We start from the raw sequence: 16191 nt of genomic DNA on the forward strand, positions 1-16191 counted from the left end.
ACTTTGCTATTTAGAGAGGAAGATGAACATCCACAAGCTACTCCCACTTAATCATTCTTTCTTCCAATGAAAGGTACTATAACTGATGCCTCAAAAAGAGTTTGTCTTTAAGCATGCCACTCATTTTCCAATCATGCTGTTTGCTCACAGTGTTGCTGTACTACCTTTGCATCCTACAGCATATCCGTTTACTTTTTCAATTACTGAAAAGGATCTAATTGCACTTATTTAACCCATTTTCTTTTTTTCTCTTACTATGGTAAGATATAACTTACATAAAATTCGCCATTTTAATCTTTTTTTTCTTTTTTTTCCAAGATGGAGTCTCCCTCTGTTGCCCAGGCTGGAGTGCAGTGGCGCGATTTTGGCTCACTGCAAGGTCTGCCTCCCAGGTTCACGCCATTCTCCTGCCTCAGCCTCCCAAGTAGCTAGGACTACAGGAGCCTGCCACCACGCCCGGCTAATTTTTTGTATTTTTAGTAGAGACAGGTGTTAGCCAAGGATGGTCTCGATCTCCTGACATCGTGATCCACCCACCTTGGGCTCCCAAAGTGCTGGGATTACAGGCGTAAGTTACCGCGCCCGGCCCATTTTAAACATTTTTAAGTGTGCAATCCAGTGGTATCAGTTACATTCATAATGTTGTACAACCATCACCACTATCTATTTCCAAACGTTTTCATCATCCAAATAGAAACTCTGTTCCTAATAAGAAATTAACTGCCCATCTCCCCAGCTCCTGCTAACCTCATCTTTCTGGTTCCATGAATTGGCCTATGCTAGATATTTCATGTAAATGGAATCACAGTATTTGTCCTTTTATGTCTGGAATGCTTAGCATAATGCTTTCAGGGTAGACTACATTGGAACTTCACTCCTTTTGTTTGGAGATGGGGTCTCGCTCTGTCGCTTAGGCTGGAGGGCAGCAGGCAATCTCTGCTCACTGCAACCTCCGTCTCCCAAGTTCCACCAATTCTCCTGCCTCAGCCTCCCAAGTAGCTGGGATTACAGGCATGAGCCAGCATACTCGGCTAATTTTTGTATCTTTAGTAGAGATGAGGTTTTACCACGTTGCCCAGGCTGGTCTGGAACTCCTGACCTCAGGTGATTCACCCACCTCAGCCTCCCAAAGTGCTGGGATTATAACCGTGAGCCACTGCACCTGCCCCCCCCCCGCTTTTTTTTCCGAAATGGAGTTTTGCTCTGTCACCCAGGCTGAAGTACAATGGTGCGATCTCAGCTCACTGCAACCTCCTCCTCCCAGGTTCAAGTAATTGTCCTGCCTCAGCCTCCCAAGTAGCTGAGGTGCCACCACGCCCAGCTAATTTTTGTATTTTTAGTAGAGATGAGGTTTCACCACCAGGCTGGTCTCGAACTCCTAATCTCAGGTGATCCACCTGCCTCGGCCTCCCAGAGTGCTGGGATTAAAAGGGACAGGGTCTTTCTCTGTTGCCCAGGCTGTAGTGTAATGGTATGATCACAGCTCACTGTAACCTCCCTTCATTTCTTTTCAATGGCTCATTAGTATTCCATTGTATGGATATACCACATTTTGTTTCTCCATTCATCTGCTGATGGACCCGAGTTGTTTCTACCTTTTGGCTACTACTGCAATAAATGCTGACATACAAATATCTGAGACCCAGTTTTCTTTTTTTTCTTTGTTTGAGACAGAGTCTTCCTGTCACCCAGGCTGGAATGCGGTGGTGCAATCTTGGCTCACTGCAGCCTCCGCCTCCCAGGTTCAAGCAATTCTCCTGCCTTAGCCTCCCAAGTAGCTGGGATTACAGGTACCTGCCACCACATCCAGTTAATTTTTGTATTTTTAGTAGAGATGGGGTTTCACCATGTTGGCCAGGCTGGTCTCAAACTCCTGAACTCAAGTGATCCGCCCACCTCGGCCTCCCAAAGTGTTGCGATTACAGGCGTCAGCCATGGTGCCCGGCCCCCAGTTTTCAATCTTTTGGGAAATACCTAGGAGTGGAATTGCTGGGTCATATGGTAATTCTATTTAAATTTTTTTGAAGAAGCACCGAAGTATTTTTCACAGAAGCTGCATCATTTTGCAGTCCCACCAGCAATGCAGGGCTTCAATTTCTGCACATCCTCACCAACACCAGTCACCTTTCCTGGTTTTTAATTACAGCCATCACAGTAAGTATGAAGTCACAGCTCACTGTGTTTTTGATTTGCATTTTCCTAATGACTAAGGATGTTGAGACTCTTCATGTGCTTATTGGTCATTTGTACATATTTGTCATGAAGATTCGTCCCTATGTTTTCTTCTATGAGTTTTACAATTTTAAGTTCTTACAGTTAGGCCTTTAATTCATTTTGAGGTAATTTCTGCATATGAGGTAAGGTAAGAGTCCAACCTCATTCTTTTTTATTTTCTTTCCTCTCCCACTCCTCAGCTCCAACTTCATTCTTTTCATGTGGATATCCAGTTTTCCCAATACTGTTTATTGAGAGACCATCCTTTCTCCATTGAATGGTCCTGGCACCCTTGTCAAAAATCAGTTTGGCCACAGGCACAAAAGGATAACATTCTTTGATCACATTATTACTGAAATGTACATGTGAAAAAAATTAAGGCAGAATGACTATGTGATTTATATTAGATCACATCATGTGAAGCAAAAAAGAGGTCTAATCATCCACTAAAGGAAGCACAGGGTGCTCCAAACTCTGACTGCAACTTTGTTTTGTTTTTTTTTTTTTAAGACAGGGTCTTGGCCTGGCAAGGTGGCTCATGCCTGTAATCCTAGCACTTTGAGAGGCCGAGGCAGGAAGACCACTTCAGCCTGGGAGTTTGAGACCAGTCTGGGCACCGTGGTGAAACCCTATCTCTACAAAAAAAAAAATACAAAAATTAGCTGGGCATGGTGATGCGTACCTGCAGTCCAGTCTACTTGGGAGGCTGAGGTGGGACAATCGCTTGAGTCCCAGAAGGCAGAGGTTGCAGTGAGCCAAGATCCTACCACTGCACTCCAGCCTGGGCAACAGAGTCAGATCTTGTCTCCAAAAAAAAAAAAAAAGAGAGAGAGACAGGGTCTGGCTCTGTCACCCAGGCTGGAGTGGAGTGGTGTGACCATAGCTCACTGCAGCCTTGACTTCCCAGGCTCAAGCAATCCTCCCATCTCAGCCTCCTAAGTAGTTGGGACAGGCACATACCACCAGGCCCAGTTCACTTTTTATTTTTTGTAGAGATGAGGGTCTCACTATGTTGCCTGGGCTGGTCTTGAACTCCTGGCCTCAAGCAATCCTCCTACCTTGGCCTCCCAAAGTACTGGGATTACCGGCATGAGCCACCACACCCAGCCTCATGTACAAGTTTTAATGTGGACATTCGTTCTCATTTCTCTCGGGCAGATACTGCAATTTAATTTTACTGAACCCCTAGTATGTGTCAAAAAAAGCACTAAGCATTGGGTATGCAAAGACGAAGGAAACAAGCACAGCACCTGTCATGGTGTAGCCCCTTTACACCACGACAGGTGCCTACTAGAGGACCGCATCAACTGCTATGGCAACCTGAAGGAGAAACAATTCTTTACTTGGGAAGTCAGGGAAAGATGGGGGCAACAAAGTTATTCAGGGTAAATTAGTACACTGGCTAAGGACAGGACTGATAGAGTTTAACGCTAAGTCACAGAGTTTGGGACTTCACCCCTTAGGCAATGGGAAATCATTCAAAACTCAACATGGAAGAGGAATGAGTAAAGCTAACAGTGACTTACTCCAGATATGCTTCCCCGACCATGAAGGTCAGTCTAGGACCCAAGTTCACAGTGAGGGATCTGGATACCGGCAGGTGAGGCAATCTAAATAAAAGCAAACTCTCTGAAATACTCATTATAATCCACCCATTTAGTTAGTGAAGAAAACATTCAAAATGAAGGATAACTTAAAATAATATAATGTCAGAAAAGGATGCCCAATGCAGTCACTCTCTACCCCAAAGAGGAAAATATCTGAACTGACAGCTGGGAGCATTTTTCAATTTCCACTCCAGAGCATGATCAGGTAAGCACATTTTTCAAGTCTTTGCTAAGGTTTTTATTTCTTTGGGTTTTTTTGCCCTTTAGTCTTATAATCAAATATGCTAAGCATATCAAGCATTCATTCCACAAGTAATGTCTACCGTGTGCCAGGCACTGTTCTCGGTACTAAGGTGACAGAAGAACATACAACAAAATGCCGCACTCAGGAAGCTTATGTTACAGTGGGAGGGACAGACATTAACAAGCACATATAGACTATTAAAATACGGCTAGGTAGTCAAAGTATTAACATGGCTTACTTTACCTCAATACGTGTCTCTCATTAACCACTAGCAATCAGACATCAGCAATTCACCCCCACCAAGCAAGTAACAATAATCGTCAAGGCTATTAATGACCTCCTAGATGTCAAAACTAAGAGCCTAAGAGACAAATCCTTCAGTTCTCCTTCTCCTGACCTCTCTACATCCATGACCTTACTAACGCCTTCTCAAACGCAGTTCCCTTGACTACAGGTCGCTCTGCTGCCTTCCTCCTCCTTTGACCACTGGGCATTCCCTGAGGCTCGGCCAACATTCTCGTTCCCCATTAAATGGTTCATTCACTTCCACAGGTTCAACTATTTTTATCTATACAGATGACTCTCAAATCCGTCTTTTAGCAAAATTAGTACTCTACAATCTGTAGTGGTATATCCTAGAAGAGGCATGACTCATTACTATGCCAGAAAAGAAATATCTGTCCCAGAGAAAGCCTGAATTTATGCCAAAAAAAAAAAAAAAAAGGTCAACGTAAATCGTTCTAAGTATAGTAGGCCAGTCTTAGTGTAGGGATCTCAAACATCCGAGTGCGGAAGAATCACTGAGAAGGCTTGTTGAAAATTCAGATCTGTAGGTTCTAACTCAGCGAGTCTGTAGTACGCTTGGTGTTCTGTACTTTAATGAGTGCCCCAGATGATTCTGATACCAGACACTTATGGGCCACTCTTTGAGATACAGTCAGAGATTTTTGGACACACAGAAGTAGAGCAAGTGATTCAGAAGCAGCTGCAGAGTCCATGGCCATGTCTGGTGGGGCCCAGGAAGGAACATGTATGCAGTAGAGTGTCTGGGAGAGGGAGACAGGAGACAGCAATGGTGGGGTCCACATGCCAGGTGGGGATAACAAGAAGCGCCCCTGGCCATGGAACACCAAGTTCAGCCTGGAAAGAAAGAAGTGGGTGGTGGGCTGGGGCAGAAGGATCTACCTGTCTTATGAAGTCTTAGCTTATTTGCAGACAGGAAGAATCTAGAAGTATAAGTAGAAAAAAGGAACTAAAAAAAATGGAGAATCCTTCCACATTAGGAGGCATCAGCTGGTCCTGAGAGGAGACGGAAGTCCTTGGGCTCTCGGAACAGCGTTCTACAGCACAAGAGTGCCACCTACTGAGGCCCAGAGGGCAGGTTCATGTTCAGGCGCCTTTGAGGGAAGACATTAGAATCCCAGCCCCTCTCCTGTTCTCTCACCTGGCCCACGGCAGCTCCAATGCTCCCCGAACCATCAACAATTCCTGTGACAGTGGCCAAGGCCTCACTGCTCCCTTGGATGAGCTCCTGGCGACCCAAGTCCGCGGAAATAGCAGAACTAATCATATTAGAAGGTCCACCAATAAAAAATCCTGAAGTCACAAACAGAACAGGTTCTTATTAAAACACAATTCACAACCACTAGCAATCTACTGCATAAGGCAAAATAATATCCCAATAGTTTTCTTAATATGTTGGACAGACGTGGAAAAAAAAGGAAACCCCCAGATAGTATCATTTTCCAACTATTAGTAGTTAACATCCACGTTCCTGAAATCTCTTCTTGAATTATGTGACACTCTAGTATATTTTAGTATACTAGATTTAGTATTTAGTGTATATTTAGTATATATATAGTATATATATATATATTTAGTATTTAGTATATATTTAGTATTCTAGTATATTTTAGTACACTCTAGTATATAGTAGAACCCAAAGATACAAAAATATAGTGAAACACATAGCCTGTCTAATCCTGTGAAGTTTACATTCATTAATAACAATTGCACTAGCTTGTCAAATAAATTCTATCATGGTAGAGTTGCATCATATGATCTTTCCACTACACAAATTCAACCAGGAATACTGAAAAAAAAGAGCAAAGAGGAAAAAGCCACTGAAATGGACCAGGTGACGCTATCTGCCACTGCTCTCAGTGAGGCTGCCCATGAATCAGGCATGGGATGGCCCAGGTGATTCTGTTCTCACTGCTGGAATCAGTTCCATGTACCCCAAGCAGAATAAGCAGCTCACTCTGCCAAGAACGATCTAAAGTTTAAAATAAGTAACTTTTCTGGCTGGGTGCAGTGGCTCATGCCTGTAATCTCAGCACTTTTGAGGGGCTGAGGTGGGCAGATAACCCGAAGTCAGGAGTTCGAGACCAGCCTGGGCAACATGGTGAAACCATGTCTCTACTAAAAATACAAAAATTAGCTGGGCGTGATGGCAGGTGCCTATATTACCAGCTACTCAGGAGGCTGAGGCAGAAGAATCGCTTGAACCCAGGAGGTGGAGGTTGCAGTGAGCTGAGACTGCACCACTACACTCCACCTGGGCAACAAAGCAAGATTCTGTCTCAATAAATAAATAATAAATAAAATAAGTAATTTTTCTATAACACAGTCCCTAAATGCACCCAACTATTCTATCTAGTGCTCAAGTGACAAAATGCTGACCGACTCCAACGCAGGAGGAGACACGAGCTACTGTGGATTTTTTGGAAAGCTCGTGAATTGGTTTCCCATGTGGCATCTTTCTAAGTCACTTCTAGAAACAAGAGCAGAAGCTGGGACAGTAATCAAAAATCTCAGAAAATCTGCCGGGTGCAGTGGCTCACGCCTGTAATCCCAGCACTTTGGGAGGCCGAGGCAGGCAGATCACGAGGTCAGGAGATCGAGACCATCCTGGCTAACACAGTGAAACCCCATCTCTACTAAAAATACAAAAAATTAGCCAGGCGTGGTGGCGGGCGCCTGTGGTCCCAGCTACTCGGCAGGCTGAGGCAGGAGAATGGCATGAACCTGGGAGGTGGAGCTTGCAGTAAGCCGAGATCACACCACTGCACTCCAGCCTGGGTGACAGAGCGAGACTCCATTTAAAAAAAAAAAAAAATCTTAAGAAAATTTCTGTCAATAGGGACTGCTTCTGTCACAATAGGACTGAGGAGGTGATATAAGAAAGAGCAGAGAAAAAGAATCTGGAAAAGGAGACATCTTTCCTTCTAAAATCTGAATTCTCTGTAATTAAGGTTTTGGTACGACTCAAATTGAGGGAGAAAACAGTTTCCCTTTTCCTCTGAATTGACAGAGTAGCAGAAGCACGGTGGAGCAGAGCCATGGGCCGCACCTGTAACAGTCATCAGAAGGGCATTGATGGCCTTATCATTTGGAGAACCTGTGAGGGAAGACACAGACAAACCACGGTGACTTAAAAAGCGGACTCCACGTGCCTCTGCCAACAGTACGCAAAGATCTGAATCTCCGCGACCTCACAAATCACTCCCAGAGACAACAAAGAGACACAGCTCTCTCTGCCGCTTTCAACTCTGATTTGTAACGTCTGCCTCTTGCTGGTGCTCAAGCTAACGAGACTTCTAAAAGCTAAAGAAAAGCTCTACTCCTGTCTCAGCAGCATCTTAAGGGACATACACCAAACCTACTAATTACCGTCTTTCCGCTTTTGAAACCTGTTCCCTTTTTATTGTTTTATTGGCTATAATGCCATGCCTCTGGAGCCTCCCCCAAACAAAGCATATACACTCCCAAGCAAGCTTTTAAGCAAATTAACAAAGCAAAAGAGATGTCAGTTTCCTCCCAAGACAAATAAAACGATGTGATGACAGGTTTCCCAGGCATTCACAGGACAATGCAAAGGTGGCATATCAGGCCTTGAAGCTGGTCTCCAGGCTCTCCCTAGCACTGGTCACTGACTCCAGACAAAATGCCTTATTCCTACCAGATTAGGGAAGCAAAGGAATTCGTAATTGCAAAGGAATACTCACGACTATACCCGACAAGGGACCCAACCGCCAGAAGTAGACTCAGGGCAAGAACCGGCGCTCTCTTCTGTAGTACGTCAGAGATGAAGCCTTGCAAAGTTCCACCTTCAAGCACAGAGTGTCGAGCAATCAAAATCACTTCTAATTTAGCTCGCTCACCTGAGGTGTGCTCCCCATTGGCCCTCTAGTCTCACTGGCAGCAGCCTAACACTGGTCTATCAAAAAATGTGGCTGGGCCGGGCGCGGTGACTCACACCTGTAATCCCAGCAGTTTGGGAGGCCGAGGTGGGCAGATCACGAGGTCAGGAGATACAGACCATCCTGGCCAACATGGTGAAACCCCCTCTCTACTAAAAATACAAAAAAATTAGCCGGGCACGGTGGCGGGCACCTGTAGTCCCAGCTACTCGGGAGGCTGAGGCAGGAGAATGGTGTGAACCCGGGAGGCGGAGCTTGCCGTGAGCCGAGATCGCGCCACTGCACTCTAGCCTGGGCGACAGAGTGAGACTTCGTCTAAAAAAAATAATAATAATATGGCTGACTCCCTGAAAAGGGGTCCTCCATAACTTCCTTTTAGGAAGATAAACTGTCTGTTAAATCGCCATGATGACCAATGGGGACAGGCGACCACAAATCAGATAGCAAAACATGAAAAAAGGAAAAACGGTCAAAACCATCGGCTATCCCTTATAAAAACAAGCTGTGAATGCTATTTCTGATTTTTCTTTTTAATTTAAAAGATAATGAACTAAGAACTATGTCTCTCTGGGCATGGTGGCTCACACCTATAATCCCAGCACTTTGGGAGACCAAGGCCAGGGGACTGCTTGAGGCCAGGGGTTCAAACCAGCCTGGGCAACACCGTGCCCTTATCTCTATAAAAAATAAATTAGCCGGGCAAGGTAGCACGTGCCTATATTCCCAGCTACTTGGGAGGCTGAGGTAGGAGGATCGCTTGGGCCCAGGAGGTTGAGGCTGTGGTGAACTGTATCGTGCTGCTGAACCCAGGAGGCTGAGGCTACAGTGAGCTGTATTGTGCCACTGCACTCTAGCCTGGGCAACCGAGCAAGACTGTGTCTCAAAAAACAAAAAATTGTGTCTTACAGTATATTGAGGCCAGTAGGTGGACACAGTGGCTCACGCCTGTAATCTCAGCACTTTGGGAGACGGAGGTGGGCAAATTGCCTGAGCCCAGGAGTTTGAGACCAGCCTGGGCAACAAAGTGAAATGCCATCTCTACAAAAAATACAAAAAAAATAGCTGGGTGTGGCGGTGCGTGACTGTAGCCCCAGGTACTCGGGGGGCTGAGGTGGGAGGATCGCTTGAGCCCAGGAGGTTGTGGCTGCAGTGAGCCAAGATCATGCCACTGCACTCCAGCATGGGCAACAGAGCAGTATCCCCATCTCAAAAAAAAAAAAAAATTGTGGCTAGTAAATATTCACTAAAATAAAATTTAGCAGTTATGGTTTGGTAATAGGACACAATCTTTAAAAAGCAGGGATATGAATCTTTCAAGCAACAATGTCACATACAGCACCATTCTGAGTTCTAGGGGCTACAGGACATCTGGTGTGTCCTTATTAGACAGGAGGCAGCTGGACAATTTCAACTTCAGAGGATACAGAAGTATGGTGAGGTCTAAAGGTTGCAACCTCACCTTTGGCTCTGGATTTAAGAATGCGGGCAGCCAAGTTCAAATACAGTAATAATAGATTGCCTAGCATAGACTGTGTGCTTTCACAAACTCATGGCAGTTGAGTCTCACCACAATTCTAAACGTTAACATTATTGAAGGTTATTAAGATCTGGCATAGCCATGTAAGTAATACCCACTAAAGTACATTCTGCTCCTCTGTCTTATTTCCTTGTTCATACTTATTACTTCCTTGTTGATACGTCCAGCTACCACAAAAAAACCACTATTAAAATCTTTGTTTACAATGAAACAACTGTAAAACATTCACAAAAGTTAATCCCTGCTGTTACGTCTACCTCTGTGATCTGACAACCTACATACTAAGGTGTGGTTCCCCTTTATCCTCAGCCGATATGTTCCATGACCCCCACGGATGCCTGAAACCACAGACAGTAGCAAACTCTATATATACTATGTTTTTTTCTATACATACATTCCCATGATCAAGTTTAATTTATAAGTTGGGCACAGAAATTAACAGTAACAAAAATAGAATAACAATATACTGTAACATAAGTTATGTGAATGGTCTCTCTGAAAATATCTTATTGTACAGTATTAAGAGTAACTGAAACTTCGAAAAGTGAAACCACAGATAAGGGGGGACTGGTGTATTCTCCCTTATTAGGCTGGGGGAGGTGGGGAAAGCGGGAGGTAGACACAATGAACACGTTCACATTCTAACTTGGATCTCTGACATACAATTAGCTTTAGAGCTAAGATATCAATGAGAAAGCCGTATGAAAGGATTGCATTTAAAGAGATTTCCATGTGCTTCCCAAGACAAAAGAACTGATCCATCAACAAAGGACTAAGAAAAAAGAGCCCAGTAAATCACAGCGCTGCCTTAGGCTGGGTCTTCCTTTCTACGGACCACTTGTTTTTTCCTTTTTTTTTTTAAGAGTTTGGCTGTTTACTAATAGGACAGTTTAGGGAAAATGGCTGTAGAATAAGTAATAAAACTTTAAATGAGGCCAGATTTCACAACCCAGTAAAAGATCACTAGTGACTAACTCTATTATGGAAAAGGCGCATCACTGGCATACCTACGATCCCTCCAACGTCGTACCAAATGGACAGCTTGTCGGCTTCCGCCTCCTTCCAGCCGAAGTTGTTACTCAGATAAAAGGGGAGCCAGAAGAAGAAGGAGTAATTCACTAACTTCAAGCAGGCGTAGGCCAGTGAGTACTACAAGAAAAGCATTCAACTCTCAGTGAGGGACAAATAGCACAGCATGACCACCATTTTTAATGTCATTTAAAAGCAAAACAAAATAAAGGAATTTAGGATGAACAGAACCTGATTTTACAATTAAACATCTCTACAAACCCCCACATGCCTGACTTCAGCCAGTCTCCCTCTGCTCTTCATCCCTGTTAACTTCTAGACAGGCATGTACAGCGGGCCTTTGGAATAAAAAACACATATGGCTACTTCTTAGCTGTCTCCAGTTTCTCCTCCTATCAGTTCTCCGGCAGAAGCAAGCCAGTGCTTGGAACCTATAAGGCAGGGCACATGCCCACATTTCTTTATTCACACAAAGATGAATGGTATTCATGCCACTAACCAGCGTTAACCACAGGCAAAGAAGTCCAGGAAGCACCACGGCCTTTACTGGGAGCAGCCAAACGGGCTTGGTTATTCTACTCCTTGCCAAGGCAACACTATGAACAATGGAGAGCAAAGGGGCTACACTACAGTTCCAAGGTCTAAGAAGAGCAGCAGCATGATAATTCCTTTCACACTAGTTTCCAAAAGCTCCACATTCCCGGGTCCAGTGGCAAAGAAGAGAGTCTCTCTGGCGAGTCAAAAATGAAAGAACATGTCATCATCGTCCTTGTGACTCTCTCCTTTAGGGGAAAAAATGCTGCAGCTACATGAAGATGGTGGTGGGGCTGAGCCTCCTATATTCAACACATTACTACCAGGAAATCCTGACATTTAGCATCAAAGGAAAAAGGTGGGGGGGAACAGAGGGGCTGACTTCAAAGGGTGTCTGGCTAGTATATTCTTTTCCCTGGAGCTGCCAGTTATTCCCTAGGTATCACTTGTTTTAAAACAGCTTCCCTGGCAGGCAACAGCCACCCCCTAGAGGGCCAAATCCCAATCACGAGTGCATTCTGACCAGACAGCCTGCTACAAAGACAAAGGAATTAAGTTAACTAGATTTCCTTTACATCCCTGCCCGTGTCAGCGAACAATAGCTTGTGAAGAACAAAGGAACAGCAAAAGCGGTCCATATTTAGTCACAACAAAGATCTTTCTCAAAAATTAAACTATTACCAGTAGAGTATTTTAAAAACCAGTTAAAAGATAATAATCAATAGCATAAGAACAGGTCTAAAGCAACCTGCATTTCTCTTATATCATATATCATCACTGGGTTAAAGGATTGTGGAAAATTACATTTTAACTCATACTTAACTCTGTTGGAAACGTGAGTTCTCTCAGCTTGGGGGCACCGACAGAAGGGGATTGACAGGCACGTATTAAGACGGCCTACAGATCACTCTACCTGAGGGATCACATTCATAAAGCACCGTTGACAAATGAAGTAACAACAGGTGCTTGTTCAAAACACAACAGCCCAATGTTACAGGCCCCGGGGAAGGCTGGAATAATTTCTATTCCATGGGAAGGGGAACTGAGACACACGGATGGGTTGCGTGACTTACCCCAGGTGTCACAGAAAGTTAGTGGGTAAGCTGGAAACATAACCTAGGCCTCTTAACTTCCACTCCAGTGCTAGAGCGCCCGAAACATCAAGACAGAAAAACTGCAGAAGGGATTTAGTGTAGACGTTAGAAGGCTTTCCTGACTGCACAGGCTGTGGAAAACACTGGAATGCATGACCAAGAAAGACTGTGGAGTGCTCTGTTCTGGACCCTTTAAAAGCGGGCAAGCTGGGCGCGGTGGCTCACGCCTGTAATCCCAGCCTTCTGGGAGGCCACAGCAGGCAAGGAGGTCAGGAGACGGAGACCATCCTGGCTAACACAGTGAAACCCCGCCTCTACTAAAAATACAAAAAATTAGCCAGGTGTGGTGGCAGGCACCTGCAATCCCAGCTACTCGGGAGGCTGAGGCAGGAGAATCGCCTGAACCTGCAAGGTGGAGCTTGCAGTGAGCCAAGACTGCACCACTGCACTCCAGTCTGGGTGACAGAGCAAGACTCTGTCTCAAAAACATAAATAAATAATAAAAGGGGCAAGGCAGACTTAGGAACCATTCACAACCCTTCTTCTTGGTCCACATATAATCCTATAATACTTTGAAAGGCCCAAAAGTGACATTAAAAAATATCAATTTTGCCTTTTTAATCACATACTAGATCAGGGTCAGGAAAGCAGGGCTCTTTGGCCAAATCTGGCCACGCCTAACTGTCCCATGTTTTCTGTGACTTATTTTGCTCTACAGAGCTGAGTAGTGGGGAGAGAGACTGGATGGTTTCCCGAAGTCGAAAATATTTACTCTCTGCCTCTTCATGGAAGGTTTGTCAACCCCTGCATTAGGGATCAGATAAGCTGAGGGGCACGAGACAACATTCCTCAGAACACATATTCCTAAAATAAAGTATCCAAGACAGGCTCAATACTTAGGGAAGCTTTATCCCAGGCAGAGGGGATGTCACGAGCTCTCACACCTCCCTAGCAGTGGTGAGATGTGAACGGCCCTTACCGGTATGACTCCAGGAAGGCAACACGCCTGGTAGAAGCTTATTGCCTTGACTTGCGCGACAGAACTATCGTCTTGGATGGAATAATTCGGCTCATACTCCTCTTCATTTTCACCACCATTAATTAATGGCCTGTGTGAGTCTTCTTCAAAGTTTTCTTCTGCCTCAATACCTGAGAGACCTAAAACAACAGCGACAGCCACTGTTTATGGAGAGACCACCACGTGCAAAGGGCTCGGCATACATCACTACTTATGGGGCAATGTTATTTTTATTTCCATTTTACAGAAACAGCAACGAAGTCCAGAGACCAAGGTCAACTAAGGTCAATTAAAGTCACACAGTCTGTCTAAAAATCCTGAAAAGATAGAAGAATTGTACATCTGTTTGCTTCTGTGGTTTCGCTTGTATGTAATCTGTATTTAAGTACAGGTATCATTTTTGTAAATCATTTTTATGGATGAAAAGAAATGTTTCAAGAAGTGAAATTAGAAATACATCCATGTTCATTCCTTGCCAGTGTCTCAATTATAAAAATCATTTGCAAATGCGAAGATTTTCCTGTATCTATAAAAGACGTGCATCACTCCCCTCAAACACGTCCAGCTGTGCCAGGGGCTGGCTACAATGTCGACAGGACTCAAACGGCAGTACTGTTCTCCTTTCACTCACTAAAAGGAGCTCAGAGTTTTCCTAGGAAAAAAGAGATTCGATTTCTTGGCCTCAGATTTCCTTTTGGCCATAATAGTAAGACATTCGGAATAGAAGGGACGGCTTCTCCTCACCAATTTCTTCTGGTGACACCAGGAGTCCAAAGAAGATAACGATCCCACCGGCAAACTGCACAGACGCCGTCACCAGAAAGGCATACTGGAGGAGAGGGGGAAAGGGGGTCCTTACATATCTGGGGACAGTCATCACAAGCATATTCAGTAAAGGCAGGTGGGGGGAGGCGGGGGTGGGGGAGAGGTGGGAAGGGAGACTGGGAAGCAAGGGAGCACCCAGTGCTTCTACTGGGCCAGGCGCTGTGCAAAGTGTTCTACTCGTGTTTTCTCATTTAATTCTTCCTGGTGATTCTATGAGGCTCAGAGAGGAAAATTAAGGTCCCCTGGATACTAAGTGGTACTATTATGGTTGTGAAATTAGACTAGCTCCAAAAATCTAGTTATTTGTATCACATAGCCTCCCATAAAAGACAGTATCTGCCCTCGAAGATATTACATACAGTTGAGGGGATTAAATACATGAAACAATATTATAAAGCACTATGTAGTTGAATAAATGAGAAGGCCCAATCCTACTGAGAAACATATACAGGAATCCAGACGAAGGAAAGAGCTGAAGAGGCTGAAGCAGTAAGACAATGTCTTAGGGAAGAATGGAAAATGAAAGCCAATTGTCCATCTTTCCAGGCACATGGTAAGCAAAAGCACAGGGTGGAAGGAGATAGAAAGCTTACTGCACGACTCAAGGAGAGGGCTTCTGTTAGGGTATAATAGGGAAGAAAACTGATTTGGAAAGGTGACAGGTAGATTAAAGACTCTCCATCCCCAGGCTGCACGGCTGAATTTTTATTTAACAGAGAATGGAGCCTGATGTGGACACTCTGAATTTTTAAACCAGTGAGTGACAAAATTAAAGCAGTGTTGCCAGAAGTCAAATCTGAGAGCAGCAGAGAAGGTGAACAGAAATTTTCATCTGAACCAACTACACCATCCAGGTGTGAGGCTAAGAAGCCTAGAATAAAGGTGGCCATGAACAAAGGGAATGAAGGACTTCTCACTGACCCTAACTACACCAAAACTCTTGGTGAGCTGTTTAAAAATGTATCCACTTTTTAAAAGAGCAAACTTACTTTTAATAATTTAGGTTTTTGAGTAGGTGATATATTCACATGATTCAAGCAATAGAGGAATAAGATGTACAGTAAAGCTGGGCATGGCGGCTCATGCCTATAATCCCAGCACTTGGGGAGGCCGAGGTGGGCGGATCACCTGAGGTCAGGAGTTCGAGACTAGCCTGGCCAATATGGTGAAACCCCATCTCTACTAAAAATACAAAAATTACCCAGGCATGGTGGCATACACGCGTAATCCCAGCTACTCAGGAGACTGAGACAAGAGAATCCCCTGAACCCAAGAGGTTGCGGTAAGCTGAGATCACGCCATTGCACGCCATTGTCACACTCTGTGTGACAGAGTGAGACTCAGTCTTGGAAAAAAGAAAAAAATGTACAATAAAAACTCTCCCTCCTACCCCACCTTCTCTATCTGCTCAATTCTCCCAATTTTCCCAACATATAACCATTGCTGTTCATTTTTACTGCCCAGAAATCGTTTTGGAAACATACAAGCTAATACAAGCATATTCTCTTTCATTCTTCCTTCTTACAAAAACGGCATTCAATACAGTTTTGCATCCTTGCCGTCTTCACTTAGCACACTATTTTTTTTTTTTTTTTTGAGACACAGTCTCGCTTTGTCACCCAGGCTGGAGTGCAGTGGCGTGATCTTGGTTCACTGCAACCTCTGCCTCTCAGACTCAAGAAATTCTCTGCCTCAGCTCTGGAATAGCTGGGATTACAGGTGCCCGTGACCATGTTTGGCTAATTTTTGTATTTTTAGTAGAGACGGGGTTTCACCATGTTGGCCAGGCTGGTCTCGAACTCCTGACCTTGTGATCCACCTGCCTTGGCCTCCCAAAGTGCTGGGATTACAGGCATGAGCCACCGCACCCGGCCCACTTAGCATACT

General features: G+C 44.5%; 1 protein-coding gene across 6 annotated transcripts in view; it reads right to left on the bottom strand.

The window, feature by feature from the left end:
- Positions 1-16191, bottom strand: part of SLC37A3 (solute carrier family 37 member 3) — a 62438-nt gene that overhangs the window by 4116 nt on the left and 42131 nt on the right. For all 6 annotated transcript variants that reach the window (XM_037991163.2, XM_037991160.2, XM_037991162.2 and 3 more), the window contains 6 exons: positions 14224-14308; positions 13441-13619; positions 10812-10953; positions 8073-8174; positions 7418-7465; positions 5510-5661 (listed from right to left, as the gene is read on the bottom strand). In XM_037991163.2, coding sequence (XP_037847091.2) covers positions 5510-5661; positions 7418-7465; positions 8073-8174; positions 10812-10953; positions 13441-13619; positions 14224-14308 — 708 coding nt within the window. The remainder of the gene's footprint in view (positions 1-5509; positions 5662-7417; positions 7466-8072; positions 8175-10811; positions 10954-13440; positions 13620-14223; positions 14309-16191) is intronic.

This window comes from Chlorocebus sabaeus, chromosome 21 (genome assembly GCF_047675955.1).
Source record: "Chlorocebus sabaeus isolate Y175 chromosome 21, mChlSab1.0.hap1, whole genome shotgun sequence".
NCBI lineage: Eukaryota > Metazoa > Chordata > Mammalia > Primates > Cercopithecidae > Chlorocebus > Chlorocebus sabaeus.